This window comes from Musca vetustissima, unplaced genomic scaffold (genome assembly GCF_032173495.1).
Source record: "Musca vetustissima isolate MV318-11 ecotype Yass unplaced genomic scaffold, APGP_CSIRO_Mvet_v1 utg12161, whole genome shotgun sequence".
Classification (NCBI taxonomy): domain Eukaryota; kingdom Metazoa; phylum Arthropoda; class Insecta; order Diptera; family Muscidae; genus Musca; species Musca vetustissima.
Window position 1 is genome coordinate 124590 of NW_026879491.1, and position 19304 is coordinate 143893.

The window sequence follows — 19304 nt, forward strand, 5'->3', positions numbered from 1 at the left end:
CCTAGAATGTATGGTATTATGAATAGATCCATGTTTCTGCATATTCCCCAATGAAGATCCTTCCCCATTTATTAGGGCTTCCGCTTCAATTTAGGTATTTGCATAGTCACTGTCATTCCGGGTTCTTGATGTGTAAAAAAATTTTCAATTTAGATCCATCATTCGAAATAGACCCATGTGCGATATGGACCCACTCATTTTAAGCGTTTTTGGACAAATAAGTTTTGAACGGTTTTAGTGGAAATCGAAGAGTGAAAACTATTATCAAAAAGGTTCATCTTTGGACAAAACCCATATATAAATGTTCAGTCCTATCTTAACCATTTTAATAATACCAGGAGCATTTCTAGCAAAAATGACTGTTCATTCCGGGTGCATTATGGGTAAAATCTCTTCAAATGAAATCTTCGATTTAGGTACATCTATATACAAAGGGTTCCGCTACAAAAATGATTTTATAATCTGTAATATGGTCTCAAGTATACATTTCGTGGTATCAGAAGACATTGACACAAATGTTTCATGATACGTTACGAATTTTCCAATCTAAGTGAGTAATTTGGGTCAATTTTTGTATCCAGTATTATGAAGCTCCGAAACGACTGTACCTTGGCATTTCGAACTCCTAAAGGGCGAAACATATTATTGCAGAACATTTTTGGGAAAGGCATAATGTACAGGTATTTATTTGGATTTATAAATATTGAAAATTGTCTTCATTTGTGAGGGAGGTACCAGAAAGAGTGGACCAATGGGTCTCATCTTCAAACTTGATTTGGGCTTGGTGAAGACAATATGTTGTGCAAAATTTCGTTAAAATCGGATAGTCCGTATGTATGTTATTATAAAATAGATTTTTAGCACAATTTTGACCATTTTATGGGGGTGGTACCAGAAGGAGTGGACCGATATTTCCCATCTTCGAACCTTCGAGAGGTATCGTGCGCACCAACCAAACAGACATACAGACAGACATTTGTAAATCGGCTCTGTACATAAAAGAATTCCTAAAGATCTCCTGTAAACAGAATCCATTCTAGCGGACTTATACTCATGGTATACTTTATAAATGTGTTTATAAGACCTTATGTGGTCATGTATAAAGACATAAATATTATCATTATAAACTATTGTCCAAATTGCATTGTTAATCCTACGTAATTTCTTTTCGAAATATAAATATTATGATATTTAACAAATCATGATCTTCTTGAACTCATACACGTATATACACATGTGTTTATCTCCCTACCATGTAAATTACGAAAACATCTGTGGGTTTTTAATGATCTCCCGAAAAATAACTAAAATTAAACATATATGGTTATGGGGAACAATAACAATAATAACAACAAACCGCCAACTATTATGGAATTATTTCTATATGGGCAATTAAAATAATTATTATATGCGAAACATAAATTCACCAAATCGATAAAGACTTCTTTTGAAGTAAATCAAATATTGCTGTTTTAATTATTTTCATATTTTTTTATGTGGCTATTAAAAACACTATTTGCAAACAAATAAATTTGATTTATAAAGTGTAATTAATATATTATAATAAAATTTTTATTATTATGATAATGAAAAAAATGGCTATTGGCTTCTTCACAACTGTTTACTTCTATTTATATTTTAATTTGTTTACTTTTACTTGTTTGATTTAATATAAACTTAATGTGTGACGTTATAGTTTAGGAAATTGTTTTAAACTTAAAAACTATATAACTATAAATGACCTCTAACATTATTGATTAATGATGGCATTAACATAATGGAATTTTTGCTGGTATCCAACTGTGTCGCGCTCTATTGGAAGTGTCGTAATCTGCCTTTAGTCAAGGCTAATTCAGAACTTTATGTTTGGGGATTATTTTACACGAAATCTTCTAAATGTTTTATTTCAGATAAAATTATCAAAATCTTCAAAATCAAATTAAAATGTATATTTTGCATACGCTGCTTACAAAAAATAGGGAAAGGACCAAATTCGGACGGGGTGACATTTTGCTGTAAAATCGTATATCAATCCAATAAAGTTATGTATGATCGATTGAAATAATATTTTACAATTAAGTATGAAATGACTGTCAAATTTCATTCTTAATTATAGTTATAAGCAAAATGGGAAAGCGTTTGGTATTTTTACACCATTTACATGCAATCGGACAAAGTTATATCTGGGGACACTGTCAAAGTATTAATAATCTAAGATGGCAACTAACAAGCAAAATAGTGTCAGTCGGTGTTGCCGACCAGGGTATACATTGGTTGGCCTATGGTTTAGGGAGGTCTTTAGAATTCGTGCCTAGTGTAGAGGTGGATAATTTATATACCTTCAACACACTGTGATACAGGGTGTTGTGTTTTTGTGCATATATTTGTAACAGGCAGAAGAAAACCAGAAACCAGTTGGTTCCATTTAGGAATATGTATAGAAATTTCAGTCGATTTATGCATGTCCGTCCGTTTTTCTGTGCATACTAAATTGTAAACAAAGTACTGGTCGCATTTTGGAGCCTAATCATGTATCTTCCCACAAGGACGAACCCTATTGAATTTGAAGAAAATCGGTTCAGATTTAGATATAGCTCCCATATATTGGTTTGTCCGATTCCACATATGTTAATCCAAATCACAATTTTTGTCCGACTGAGACATATTTTGCATATCGCACTAAATTAAGTACAGATTGACGTATGTAAATATTTGTCTAAATCGTTTCAGACTTATATATAGCTCCCATGATCATCCGATTTTATACAAATGGGACACAAATACCCTCACATTTCTTTCGATTTATACAAAATTGTCCACCAAATTGAGTCTAGAATGATCTAAGTTTTGTAAGGATTCAGATATAGTACCCATATATATATTCATCGAAATTTGGAATACCATACTATATTAAGTATATAATGATGTGTGCGTAGTTACCTTGAAATCGGTACAGATTTAGAAATAGCTCCCATATTCATATATTTTCTTCCGAGTTTATGTAAATGGTGCACCAAAAGGCATATGTTTGTTAGATGTACGCGAAATTTGGCAGAGGGTATGCAATAGGGTTTTTAATAAGAGTTAGAGATTAATTATGTTAAGGTTCTTAAAAATCGGTTGACATTAAGATTTAACTCCCATATATATTTTCGCCCGCTTCTATGTAAATGGTGCACCGAAAAAAAAACTTGTTTCTTCCATATACACGAAATTTGCAAAGCGTATTAAATTGAGTATAGAATGACGTGTGTTAAGTTTAGTTGAATTCTGCATTGGATTTTGTATAAATATATTAGGTTGGAGAAAAAGAAATCCATTATTTTTATGTGAACTATATGAATATATTTAACATGATGCGGAATGTTCAATTTGGGCCAAATATGCACCGTTTTGTTGTATGATTTGTTGCCATTTTCATTAACTTCATAATGCCTCTCTCATAGAAGTCCTGCTCTCTATTTGCAAACAAATTAGTCGATTTTCACAATCCTCCCTAGATACCAATTTTTATCATTAAAGAATTTTTGTGATGCAAGAAAAAATGATAATCGCTCTGTGCCAAATACGGACTGTATGCCGGATGCATTAAAATGTCTCATTAAAACAGTTTTATGGTCGATTTTAGCTCCTGTACGATGTTACGACTGCTAACATGGCGGTCAACTTCGATCACTTCTCCGATTTTCAAAAATTCCTGAACGGAATCTACAATACTAAATTGGACATAATTGGCTGTTACAGTATCGGTACCATAAACACCATTCATTTATAAATCTGCTCTGTAACGGATTTGGTCCAAAGAAGCATATGATCTAAAACCAATATAACGATGAGGCTGAGGGAATATAAGGATTCGATGTGATCATTTTATTTCCTCCAACATTTCTTAAAACAATCGGGACCTTTATACGAGTGCTTTATCACTATAAATCGTAGGTTGAAAATTATATACCAATGGAATATTGGGCCAGAAGTTTAAATGTACTTTTTATTAAACGGGTCTTTGAGCTTATTCTGGGGTCAAAGTTTTTAATTTACTAGGAATCTGAAATGTTTTTAACCCAATTCGCTGTAATTTTTTTATTTTGGATTCTTACTGTGTAGAAAATGTCCTTATAAGAAAATTATCAATATTGACTCAAGTTCCTGTACCATATAACTGTACCTTCCAGTATTCAGTGTTATTGGTTGTCGAACTGAATAGGCTCTGATATGATATGTTCTGTATCCATTGTGATACAACAAACGATACTTCCAAATTTTGGTATTTACAGGATAATGACTTTCCAGAATATTAGCTCTTAATAAACTGCGGCCCAAAAAAAACTTCTAAATGCTCTATGATCAATAATAGGTTTTTTGAATATCTGCTTGATGATGGAAGTTATCTTAATCTAATTTAAAAGGTGATTTATCTTCGAATTCTTAATTGCCAATTCCGTTCTTTATGAATGTATATTTGGATTTTATTACTTATTAAATGTATTTTATTTTTTATAATATTACAGGTCAAATGTTTCTTATGAATCGATTTTTCGATGGCGAATTTATGACATTTGGCTTAGATGTGATACAATATATGGAGGCCGATCAAGAAGACCGAATGGATCCCATGATATACATATTCCCTAGAATGACCAAATGTACATTTTTTAAATATGGTTCGAGCGGGGAGGTGAGTTCTAATCAATTTTATTAAATTACAAAATTATTAATATTGATTTTTTTATATTCCCTTCTTTTAGGTGGAAAAACACGATGCTATATGCATATTGCCATTAAATGTTGTTAATGAAAAAATCTATATTTTCCTTTGGTTTTGGTTTATATTATTAACATTATTGACATTATTAACAATTATATACAGGGTGGTTATTATATTTTCACCACGTATGAGGGTGTACTTATTTCGTATGAGATTTAGGTAAGTTTTTTTTGGAAATTATTTTCAATTTAGAGATAAACTAATTTTCGTTTTTTCTCTCTCTCTCTATCTCATTACAGGTTAGTGCGTCGAGACGCTATAGAAATAATCGTTCGTCGTTCAAAGATGGGCGATTGGTTTTTATTGTATTTATTAGGTGAAAACATAGATACGGTTATATTTCGAGATGTTGTACAGGATTTAGCCAATCGTTTAGGTCATAACCAACACCACAGGGTGCCTGGACTAAAGGGCGAAATTCAGGATGCATGATATTGGGAGTATTAGAAACCATACAAAATGCAAAATGTTGTCTCCATATAAAAAAACAGTAAAACTTCAATGAAACGAAAAATACCTAAAAAAACAACCAAAACAGAAAGAAAATCCAATAAAAAATAACAAAGTAACAAACAATGCTGCCAATTTGCTTTTTTATTAGCAATTTACAACCACGAAATAAAAACAGATAGAAAACAGCCACTTACACACTTCATCATCAATCAGAAGACGTTGGAGATCACAAAGACATCATCCAAAAAAAAGAGGTCAGGGAAATTTCTGGACAAAACGGTCGGGACTGTAGATTCCATAAATAGAAACAAATCGACTATTCAAGACGCACAAAATTCAAGAAATAAAAACTGTAAACTATGCCATGCCAGTCCAGTCCAGCCAAATACTATTAACCAGAAATTTCCACCCTCCTCTCTCCAACTGCATGTACATTTACAGCCATTTCACATCAAACGCAAAGGCTCCAAACAAAAGAGAAACAGGAAAAACAGAAACATGACGGGAAAATTCACATCAGAAGAAGTTTTTTGTTTTTTTGTCCATCCATTTTTTAAGCTAAGGATCGATATATGTATAAATAATACCAGACGATTGTCTTTTATTTTTTCAAAGGCAATTTGTAAAATAATATAACAGCAATACAACTTGTTGTAAGACCACAACAACATCACTACCACCAGCAAACATGATCATCCGCCGCCTTAGACCCTTATGAGGTTTAGTTCGATTGAATACATTACCATCAGTCAAATCAGGATCAGATCAGCAATTACAGTATAAATTACAAAAGAAACAAACCAACAAAAAAATATCAGGCGATCATTCACAAAAGAAAATTTTTAATTTTTTTACCACACTGGCTCCGCTGCTTTTGTGTAGTTCAACACACTTTTAATAATCATCATGATAGAACCTTAAGCTTAAAACGAAAAAAACAAACAATAAATTATAAATGGAAAGTAAGAGAAAAAAATGATGAAAAAATTTGGAGACAACAAAAGGTGTATAATTGCATTTTTGTATTGGCCAAAAAGTAAAATGAGGAAACACAAACATCATGCGCTAGGGAAAAATAACATGTATTGGCTAAAAGAACATCCTAAAAGAAAACAACCACAACAACAACTACTATGTGTTCATATTTTTTCAAATCGAAAAAGAGAAAAAATCTATAAAAAAATATATAAAAGTTCTTTTTTAGAAAATCTTATGAAAAAATCTTTTGGATGTAAGAAAAACAAAATTGCGGAAGGTGTGCTTTTTAAAGAAAAGACAATTTTTATAAATGAAAAAAGGAAAAAAATCTGGCAATAATTTGTGTGAAATATTTTCTCTCTCTTAATTCGGTACAAAGTTTGTGATACACAAAAATGTTTATTGGTTAAAAATTGATATTCAACAAAAAATTAATAAATTCAAACTAATTACAATAAAAGACAAATTTTCATTTTATGAAAATTATGTACTTTATTTAAAAAAATTAAACAATTAAAAATAATTTGTTAATTTGAAGCAAATTATTTTATTTTTTTAAAGCAGTCAAAATTTTAAAGTCACAAAAACAGGGAAAATATACAAAAATAAATAACAAAATTCAAATAAATATATATTTCAAGATATTTCAATATATATACTATACAAGTCCAACAACACCAACCCCATTACATATTCCAATTATATATATACAATATTACATAAAGGTTTGAGTCCAGTCCCACTTTTTTAGTTGTAGTATTTAGTAATAAAAAACTTGCCTTTAGATTTTGATTTGCTCTAAATATTTGGTTTGCATTGCAAATGAATAATTATAATTTTTTATTGTAAATATATTAATTTATATATCCCGTTGAGGTTACCTGATTCAGCTTAACTGGGCAGATAAAGAAGCCCCACCTATCAGTTACCACTACAACATGCCGTAGTTCTGCAAAGCAGCATCAGTTGAAGCCCAATACAAATTGAGGAGGTTGGATTATATTGACATCAGTTGATCTACTTTTTCAAGGCAGATATTTCTAATCTTATCGTAAATGCGAATTAAGAGGACGACTGAATGTGATCACTCTTTCAAGAGTAATCACAACACTGATGATTTTGTTTTATATTTTTAACCGGCTATAAATAGGTTTTCATTTCAAAGGACTACCAGGCTTTTATCGGCAATCACATTCCAAATTTTTGGATAGAATGTGACTCCTACAAAAATGTGTGGTAGAAATCGATGACCTATTGAATCGTGGAAACTATTGACCTCAATAAACTCTAATAGACCAAATTTTTGAGAATTTTTCTCTTCAGAATTGTGGAATTGCATCAGTTCACCTTTTTACGACTATTTTTAATTTATAAAAATGGAAAGTCCGATACCTTCGGAATTGTGGACCAGTTGACTTACACATTTTACTCTGCAGGTTCGTCTTTTTAGGATATCTTATGTATGAAGCTCTTAGCACCCAGTAGCGGTGCTAATCAGTAGAAATGTATCGGACCATAAAAAAATGAAAAAAAGTCATGTAATATTATCGAATATTTCGTGAGAGCTTAGTATATAGTGCAGTTCTATTTGGGAATTTCATATCGATGTTGGTAGACCATATGTTTCTAGAAACTAAAATATTAGCGATTGTGTGTAAAATTCGACTCAAGACATTGATAAGTTAATCAACTGATTTCATAAAAATAGGTGTGGCCATGCTAACTTGTATTTCTTTGTGAAAAGTTTTTCCATCTCCTTGATTATTATTTTATTTTATCCATGATGCAGGATTTAGAAACATTAGCTTCTATTAAAAACTATTTTTTCTGTAAATAATTAATTTTAAAATTTTATTTTTAACTTTTTAATTTTTGGAGCAGGGAAAATTTTTTAAAAAAATAATTATATTTAAATTCAAAATATAATCTCATAATCAATTATTTGGGATAATAAAAAAAATCTCTTCATTCAAATTCAATATATAATTCTAATTTTTATCCTTAAAATAAATTTAAAAAAATTTAATTATATTTAAATTCAAAATAAAATCTCATAATCAATTATTTTGGATAATAAAAAAATCTCTTCATTCTAATTCGATATATAATTCGAGTTATTATCCTTAAAATAAAAATATATCTTCAAATTAAATTTCAAAATCAAATTTAAATTCCGAATAAGGTGTCATATCTTATTATTTGGGACAATGCAAAATTTTTCTTCAATCAAATTCAATTTAAGAATTCTAAATTTTATTTTTTTATTAAATAAGGGGTTTGTTGGTCTTATCTTTGTAAGAGTATATAATGATTATAGAATTCCAAAAAGTATCTACTAGGTAATTGAAATTAAAAAAAAAAATAGAAAATATACTTTTTCATATTATTGATGAATAAAATTCAATTAAACTCCATTATTGAAAACTTTGGGAATAACAGTCCTTTTTAGAGAATATATATTTTTAATAAACAACATCTCATAGCAGACGAAATGGGAATGTATAAGAATATTCCCCCAATAAAATGAAATATTTCCGAATTTATGTCACTTTAAATAATGCAATAATTTTCAGGATATACATATGGTTTTCGAAAGAAAAAAACTATATGAAATATTAATTATTTACTTTATGTCCCACCCCCCCCATATTTATATAAAAATACCTATGTTCAGCTTGCTTTTTTAATAGCGAACCCCAAAAATATATGTTTTTATATATAGAGAAACCCTGTCGAACCCCCCCTAGACACTTGAATACAATTCAATATACATTTTACCATATATAAATAACACTTTAATGACCAAACTTCAAATCACAAACTTTGAAAATTGACCAGATAAGAAATATTTCAGAAGCAGGATTACACAGAATAAAAAATTTTGAGTTTACAATAAGGAAAAATTTTGTGGAAATATAAGATGAAAAATAAAATTTTTAATAATTCTTACATTTTTAATGTTGAGTGAAAAATTGTATATTGCATTTCGTTTGTTTTATAAGAATTCAATTTAACATTTTATATACCCGTTTTAAAATGTGTATTAAAATATATATTCAACATTTTTCTTACTCAATGAAAAATTCTTGAATAAGAAATAATTATTTATATTGAGTATAGAAAATTCCTTATTGTTAAACAAAATTTTCTGTGTAAAAAATTACAGATTATTTTACCACGAAAACTCTCTAAGCCATTCTCTAGATCTTCATATTTTATTTAAAAAAAAAATAAATTTAATTTCCATGAACTCCAAACTTTAGTGTATATATTTCCGTATCAATTAACTCTAAACTTCAAAATCCGCTAAAAAAAATTGCATCCAAGAAGCAAAAAAAACCAATAAAATCAATTTGGCCCCCATTCTGAAAATAATGAACACGACGAATAGCATGTATTTTTTCTAAAGAAAAACTATAGCAATAAGCGCCCTCAATACGAAGTGAAAATTACAATAAAAACCCATTCCCGGACATTGGGATAGAACACGAAAAAAACTGAAGGACAAATATCAACCACAACAACTGAAACGAACGAACAACATCCTTGAAAAATAAACTGTAAAACAATTTTATCACAAAACCACAACAACAACAACAAATTAAACATATTCAAATGAAAAACAAAATTAAACTAAAGAAAAAACACAAAAACAAAACATAAGAAAAAATAAATAAAAAAGAAAGAAAATAGCGCGCATCATCTAATAACCATTCGAAAAGGATAGAAGTAAAAAAGGAAATATTGAAAGAGATTCTAACAAGAATAGAAGAAAATCCACATTAAAACTCAGACTCCCCCATAAAACTAATATATATCATATTAAACAAAATTAAAATCCACACACACATACATACAAATCCCAGTTAAAGAACAAGAGGAAAAAAGTATTAAAAATATCTTTTTTTTAAAGAAAACTAAAAAACCCCAAACTAATTATATAAATTTATATAAGAAAAATGCCATTGATGATGAACTCATAACATATTTAAGGCAAGATTTAAGAAATGAAAAAAAAAACTCCCCTTAAAACATTATCAATAGAAGGCCACAGGAAAAGAAATCTCTAGAGCAATCTTCAGGTTACATAAATTTAATAAAAACGAAATAAATAATGAAGCCATTACAAATCTTAGTTCAAAAGATTCCATTTAAAAATAAAAATTAAATAAAATATAACATTAAGCAAAGTAATACTCATTGCCCCCCTCATTGTCCCACTCATCCTCCTCTCCCCACAAGAAGTATGGAAATAAGACGAAGAAGAAGAACAAAACAATAATCTCATTAGCAATTACAAAAAAACAAAATATTGTACAGCGTTCTTTCATTTTTTAAGATTAGTTACAAAACATAAGCAATTATTTGTAGTTATATTACTTTTTTTTCTCAAGAAGCAAAAAAAATCATGAACCATTCTGGGGATTTGTCTAATTTTTTGATTACCAAAAATAAAATTATTTAGTTTTTTTCCAATATCACTTCATTGCATACAAAGAAACAAATCAACAAATTTAATATCCGTCCAATAAATAACAAAACAAACAAATTGCATACATTTTTTAGCAAACCAAATATAACAAGAACAAAAACAACAACAACAATTGCAGCGACCACAATACTTTACATAAAATGCAACAAAGACATAAACACAATATTCAGTGCAATTTTAGAGACCAACTAATAAACAAGACCAACAACAACAACAAAAAACAAAACTGATAACAAACAAAAATTAAAATCAAATGCCATTCACTACAACTTAATTTGCATTAGGATACTTGTAAGGACGTTGTTATAATTATGAACGGAATGAGATATTATTCGAAATGGATGGATATTGATTGGAAAACAGCAAAAAGATTTGAGAAATTTTAGTTTAAATGAAAAAAATAATAATAGTTTCCAAGTTGTCTGAAGGAAAAATGTCTGAAGGGAAAATGCAAATTATATTAAAAAAATTGAAATGATCATTAGTAATGCCATATGTCCATATATTGGATCAGCTGGGTTGAATTAGACATGTGTATATATACATAAACAAATATCTATTCAGTTTAGCGATTTATAAATCGAATCGAAAATTCTGGCGAGTCACTCTAGATGTGTGTGGCCTAGCGTTGTCCTGGTGGAATACGACATCTCTCCTTTTGGCCAATTCTCGCCGTTTCTTGTCAATTGCTACTACTCCCAACTATTTCAGATGTAATTCAGCATGCCATCGAATGACTCACAATAAATACACAATTTTGCGAGTGAATCATACCTTCGGACTTTAAAAAGTAATCAAATATAGTTAGGATTTCGCTTAACAACCTACGAAAGAGGATCCAACGCTATAAACTAAAAATAATTCAATTTTAATTCGAAAATTCCAAAATTTTCTTACAATTTGAGATTTCCTACAATTTGAGAATACGAGAATTACATATGTAGTTCAAAATATTTCAATTGCAATTAAAAACATTTCATTCTCAATTCAAAGTATTCCATTTGTAAATCAAGCAATTTCACTTTAAATTCAAACTATTCTAATTGTAATTAAAAATTTCATAATCGAATATTTCGAAATGAAATATTTCGAATTTTAAATGCCAATTTTTGAATTATAAATAATAAAAATTTTAATTACAAATAAATCTTTAAAAAATTCAAGGAAATCTTTGAATTTCAAATTAAAGATTATGAACATCAAATGGAGTTTACGAATTACAATTTAAATCGCTAAATTTGCATATGAAATGTTTTAATAATGTCTGAAAAGGGTGTAGTGCAATTCATCAGATGAATGAACAGATACTGCAAATTGAGTCCTTGGAGTGAATTATCTAAAGCAAATTTGCTCATGACAAACAATGTTTCTTACGGTAAAGCCAGAAGTTGTGTCACTGGGACCCATTACAATGTAATAACAATACAATACATTTGTCACATCTTTCATTAATAAAAATTTAATACTTTTATCGTTACCTAGGAACAAATATTTAAGTCATCTTAGATGACATAAATCGAAGTTGATTGATATAATCGATATATAGTAGAAATGTATATCGATAATTTGTCGCCTTACATGGTAATGGAAGCGTTTTACGTATGATTAACAAAAGGTTTTCAAAATTACCAATGAAGAAAATTCCAAAATATCTTTTCTACCCATTAGCCAACTTGGAAAGAATTTTATTTTGAGCTTTGTAAGCCTAGTTAGAAATTTGTTTAATTTAGTGAAAAGAAATAACAAGGACGATGTTAAAATTAAATGCAATAATTGACACCAAAATGGAGAACACAAAGAATGAAAAATATACAGGACAACAACTACTACAACCACAAATAAACAAACACTGCCAACATAAATATTGTAGGAAATAAATTCAAACAAAACCATGCATTAATATCGATATATACAAATAAACCCATTATGCATTAATAAATTCGCGAATTAAAAAAAAAAACCCCAAAGACTTCCATTATAGGCAAATCCCCTCACAGACAAGGACATATAAAAAAACAAATGATATATTGACAACAACAAAAAAAGTAATATAACAACAAATAAAAGCAAGGTGCTAACAGAAAATAAAAACCATAAATAATTTAAATATATTATAACAACAAAATATATATAAAACTAAAATTAAAATAAAAAATAGCATACTTATCAATAATAATAAAAATAAATAAATAGAACATGGAAATCCCCCTTCTACAAAAAAATAGTTTATATATAATCTCAAAAACAATATCATTAAATTAGGTGAACAATTAAATATATATATATAAATAATGATAATAATAATAAAAAACAAACAAAAAATAGTTATATTATACAACATGCATATATCTAGGGTAATATATTTAAAACAAAATAATTAAAATTTCAGTTTTTTTATATAAACAAAACATACAAAGTAAAAAAATAAAAACAATTCAAAACTAAAACGAATTTTGTAAAAATAAATTAATATTAATATTTAAAACAAAACAAAAAGCCTAGATTTGTTCCTGAAAATATAAAAAAAAATATTTTTCACTTAAAAACCAAAAGAAAGAGAAAAAAATTAAATTTCAAAATTAATTTAGTTTTGAATTTTTTGTTAAAAAAAAAACTTAGAAATTTTTAAAGCAATTCAAATAAAACTAAATATATATATATATATTAAACTATTCAAATATTAAATTTTTAGATACTTAAAGACGCATTAGGTTTTAGCCAAATATTATTTAGTTCTATTAACTAAAGAGAGCGTAGGGAGGAAAACAAATTAAGCAATCTGATTTTGTTTTATTTGAATTTATTGTATATTTACTATCTTGAAATGAAATGCAATTTGCAATGCCATTAGTATTTAGTAGCTAAATTTTAATTAATTAAATCCAACAACAAAACAAAGGTTATAATCTCATTGAAATATTATATAGTCTAAAACAACAACTATGTTTACTTCATATATTTCCTTTTCGTTTCCCCAAGGTATTTGTTATTTTCTTTTGTTTTTTTTTTTAATTTTGTTTTGTGTAATGTGGGTTGTTTTGTGATTTACAGTTTATTTTGTTAATTAATTTTGTGTCCGTCTTATTTTGCTTTTAACCAACAAAAATGTATTCATATTTATGCACCGTATGACTCGAATGAAAGAAAAAACCTTTTCATTATAATTATTATTATATTACTTAGCGTAACTTGAGCAATAATAGTAAAACAACGAAATATCATCTTTATCTTATAAAACAAACAAATACACTGTACTCTAATTAATATAGCGATTAGTTTAAAATTTAAATTAATCTATTACTTATTTTAATTTTTTAGTTTTATATTTTTTCAACCTAATTGTAAGTTTATTTTTTAGGTAAATTTAAAATAAAATTTTGTTTTTAATTTTATTTATTTCCCATTTTTTGTATATTAGTTCTAATTTATTATAAAATTCGATGTAAACTCTTTTTATTAAATGTAATTATTTATTATTATTATTATTTTATGTAATTTTTATTTATAGAATAAAAACGAACAAACAATTACAAAAGTTCCAAATTATTTTGTTTTTTTATTTATTTTTTTAATATGTTTGTATAAGTTTTCCTAAACCATATTTTAATTTATTTCTTGGAGAATAAAGAATATTTTGAATATTAGTCCATGTTCTGACGTGGCTCTTGGAAGGTCAAAACACATCATCGTTTAAAAGAATTTGGCAGAATTTTTTGAATATAGGTCCATATTCTGACATAGCCCTCATACAAAAGCTCCGCTCCTATTTATCGATATTGAAGATGAATGTCAAAAAATGTCCTTCCTTACGAGGAAGAGGCAATAATGTGCATTTCAGAACTCTTGAAAGGCAAACATACTTTCTAGTATAATACTTTTTATGTAGTTTTAACTTAAACACCCCGGTATCATTTTATAAATGAAGCTGCTATTTGTAATTTCCGACTCTCAGAAGATAAAATACTTCTTCATAGGTAATTGCCAATATAGGTCCTTGTCGAGCCATAAAATGGTCATCCCCATTTTAGGTATTGTATTTGTGGGTCATTTTCTTACCCAAAATAGCTATAATTCGGCATTGAATATTTGAATTTTCACATTGCTCCAATGTAGTTTTCATATTTTTGAGTTCATCATGTCGCAGACTCTTTCTATTGGAATTGATACCCAAATAATTGCGTAAAAACTTAATCAAAATATGAATCGTAAAATAACTTAGGTCACTGTATAATTTCTTTTATTTGTGCCTATACTTAGAGCAGAACAAAAGAGTGATTCAAATGAACCACCACATCAGGTCCTTGTTTGGCATAAAGGAATGTGGAAGACTCTAGTCCGGGTTCGTTCGGATCTCCACTTCAATATTTTAACAATATGTCTAGTTGGCATTATTTTGAAGTCAAGGTGTGACTATGACATCTCTGACGATAGCCATCCAATACAATATAAGGCATCAACTGGGCTAAGACTACACGAATTTTCCTTGTCCTTTCTGCATTTACGATGGTTGAAAGATGGTTTCCGAGTTCGTCGTTGAAATTGTCGTACAACATATGTGTGACTAGCCTGTTGATATAGAGGTTCATGTTTTGATTTTTTCTAGATCAATAAGACGGTCTCCTGACCTGTCAGGGATTGAGAATTCAGCCCTGTCAATAATGTTGCGTCAATGACAAGTAAGATAAAAACCAACCCAGAGCTGTAATTGGAAAATTTCTGCATTGTATGTAACTTAACTTCGCCTAACGAATTCCTTTTACGCCACAAACAATATTGTAGTTGGAAAACTAAGTACTACTGGTGTGGGAAGAGTGTATGTGTGGGTTTGGTAGCGGATATGTTTTCCATACACAACTATGTTGTTAGGGTATTATAGCTTTGTGTGGCCCCGAGAGTTTCTAACGCCGCGAAATATTGGCCATAGACCACCTTTTAGTATACCGATCATCATATATCGATTAGATGAGTCGATTTAGACAAGTGTGTACGTCCGCCTGTCGGTTATAATTTGTAAACCATACAGGCCACATTTATGGACCAATCGTCATGTAGGATGGGTTCTGTCCAAAGACGACGCCTAATGTTTTTGATAATGATCGTTTAATATTAAGGGGGAAAAAATGGAGGTCACAATTATGACTGGAACCTCACGTAATTTTACATAAGAAAGGAGATCTGACAAGGGAACCAGCATGTCTCGGTTCATAAAAATCGGTCAATATTTGAAAGTATATCCAAGAGGAGTGATTGGAATTTAAATTTATACCAATTATATTGATGTATGCACTCGTTTGTGGAAGTTATACTAATATAAAGTAATGTACTAATCTAAGTATTCTGATGTCTTTAGTATTACCATTACTACACGAGATTGCGGAAATGTTGAGCGGATCGCTATAAAATTTTACATGAGGTTCCGTTTACAGTCAAGGACGACATGTAAAAATTTCGGTGATGGTCAGATATTCTAGAGACAACTATTATAAGCTAAAGATGGCCAACTACTTAGAATGGCTGCTTTGATAATGATCGATCAATATGAAGTAGGTACAATGAACGAAAATCACAGTGAATGAATGAACCAAATCATATCAAGTTGGAAACAGGAGCTGTGGACCTCCAATCGGAAGGTGAAAATATCGCGAAATATTGCAAGCCTCGGAAAATAGATCCGCCGAAAGTTAGAGTTCAGTTGTAGTAGGATATCATACTGCTCCTCTCGCTGGTTTTAAATTCTTCCGGTGACGAGTTCAAACTTTCAATACTAGGATCAGATTCGACTATAATTGAATGGCTTTTAGCTTTTGACTTATTGTTCTCAATTTTCCCATACTACAGAAGTTCTCATATATTTTTGAAATCTAGCATATGTTTTCTAAGTGATTGTTATGGTTCAAGATAGACCATATGGGGTCGATTGTACTTAGTCAGATATGTGGACCTGTTATGTAATAGTGTTATCATGCTACAAATTTACAGAATTCATGTTTCTGTTTGGCAAAAAAGAATGGAGTTTACATCGTTTAAGGGCCCGTAGTGAAATCGTTACTGCAGACAGATGTCAAATCTTCATTTAGTGTTAATTTTGTCCTGCCTAATTAACGGAACTACTTTGCTAGAAAATTTCCGGAGTTATCACATCATAATGACTGACGTCCACATATTTAGTTATCAAAGTTGGTCTATATTTAGTCTATGTCCTCCAACATATTAAAGTCTATCTTGAGTGGGTTTCTGCTGGTATATCGAATGATATTGTATTATTACTTTTTATATTAAAGCTTTCGTGGTCAGCTGGAAAACGACGTTTCATAGTTGAGTGTAGCATCTTTGTGTCAGCTTTTTATACCCTTCACCGCACAGTGGTACAGGGTATTAGTGTACCTATGGGTGCCTTCTCCTATCTAATTTTCGCCCTGCTTCCCAACTTTGGATGATGGCATCCACTTCGAATAATCTGGTTTTTCATCCAAGAGGACTTTCATAGGATGTAGTGCATTTTTTCGATCTATTTCAAAGATATTCTTAAGGTTTTGGTTGGCTATTGTGTAGGAGAGGTATTCATGTGTTAATATTAGTCCTTAATAACATTTCCAATATGGTAGGCCTTCTGGATTAGGGATTTTATAAAATCAAACCATATTCCATATACGTAGAAGATTCTAATGTTTCTATAGAAACAAATGACATATAGACATTCTTTAGTGAATATTTTTGCGTAAAAATATCTAGAAAATGTACAAGAGGCGGCCCTACATACCATTCCGCAGAGCTCATTCATTAATATTGCAGACCAAATTGAGTATTTTTAGTTAATTTTTTAGTTTTTATTATTTTTTGTATTATAATTTATTTTTATTATATATAATTTCATATTTTCAAAATCTAAACAATAATAAGAAAGTCAATTTTATTAGCAAAAACCAAAATATGAAAAGGAAATTAAACATAAATGAAAACAACAACAATAATATTTCAACATTTTTTAAATTAAATATTTCAGAAATGAATCTATCACTTAATTGCCTATGTGCGTTTAGTAAAAACAAAAAAATTTCTTTTTAGAAGCCTTATTATAAAACAAAAATGCAAATTTTGTAAATAATAATTGAAGAATGCCATTTTTCCATTATCTAGACAAATAATAATTCTTAAAACAAGAACAACAAAAAACTGTAAAATAATATAATAAAACCGATATCTAAAAAGAAATTACAAAAACAAATTATACTGCCAATAAAACATAACAAAGGAAATCTAAGTAAATTTAAAACAATTATAGATAGAAAATTATACTACAACAAATTTGCTGAAATATTCTAATTTATAACAAACGAACAACAACAATTAGACATTAAAAAAATATGGAATGCAACAAAGTATCAGTCAGAGGAAGTGTGTGGAGAATGTACGCGCATATTATGGAAGAATCCAATGGAGGCTTGGCATAGATAGCAATGAAGAACTAACAAGCTAAAGCTTTTATATTCATTTCAAAAAAAAGCCAGCAGCATGGAAGCAAAGCAGCAAAGAAACAATAACACAAGCAGACAATGATATTAAAAATTCGACATGAAGGCAAATTTTTTACATTTAAGTTAATGATTTTTTTTTTATTTTTTTTTCGAAAAAGAGAAGAAATTTAGAAGACAATAATTAGAAGAAAAATATAAAAACCAATTGAACAACAGCAAGAAAAAACAAAAACTTAAGGAAACAAATCTACACAAGAAAATATTTGCCAGAATTTTTTCGTTTTCAATTATTTTAATTTTAGGCAGTTTGAAATTTTGGTTTTTGTTGTGAATTTTAATGTAACATAAGAATCGTTACATTGTTACACATCCCCATATATAAGTCTTGTGGACTTAATATTCCATTTGTAGCTTCTAGCAGTCTTCCATAATGTTAGAAATATTATATTTTGTTTCGATTTTATTTGAAATTTTACCAATAACTTGAGTGATCAGATATAGTACTAATGTTCTTCCAAAATATAAGTAAATAGCTCCACATTGAAAATTAAATACAAACAAATAATAATTTTGTAAATTGTTTAAAAAGTTGGTAATTTAAATTTAAAACCCTTTTAAGAAATTATTAAAAGCAAATTCAGACAAGTGATCAATGAAAATGCGTTTTTCAAAATCAAACATTGGTCTTCATGGTTACTACTTTTAGTCGGCCAAATTGTTCATGTAAAAAAGTAAAGAGGACGCCATTATGGTTTAAGTTTTTTAAATTGTTTAATAAATTTGTTCTACTCCTCCAAACACATACATGACTCGGCAGCATCTTCTGGCAACGAACACACATTTGTTATTGATGTGCGGGAACTAAAAGAAATCGCTGGGTACCAAGTCAAGGATAAACGGCGACCATTTTCTTTGACGTGCTTCTTCAACGAACAAATTTCATTGGCTCCTCTCGGAAGCCCCACACAGTCGATTAATGTTTTATTTCTTTTTAAAGATGTATTTTGACCAAAATAGCGACATGAACCTTTTCTCGAGTTATTGTCAAATTGTTTCGAATCCAAAGGTCAACAAACAACAACAAAATTAATGACCTATATCATCAGGACCCTGCATATAATGTGGAGTATATATCATA

At 29.1% G+C, this 19304-nt stretch overlaps 1 protein-coding gene across 2 annotated transcripts in view; it reads left to right on the forward strand.

Moving 5' to 3' along the window:
• The window catches only part of LOC133324405 (innexin shaking-B), a 103828-nt gene extending 98452 nt beyond the window's left edge, over positions 1-5376 (forward strand). For both annotated transcript variants that reach the window (XM_061533246.1, XM_061533247.1), the window contains 3 exons: positions 4512-4678; positions 4749-4927; positions 5008-5376. In XM_061533246.1, coding sequence (XP_061389230.1) covers positions 4512-4678; positions 4749-4927; positions 5008-5200 — 539 coding nt within the window. In that variant the 3' untranslated portion in view covers positions 5201-5376. The remainder of the gene's footprint in view (positions 1-4511; positions 4679-4748; positions 4928-5007) is intronic.
• The last annotated feature ends 13928 nt before the right edge of the window (positions 5377-19304 follow it).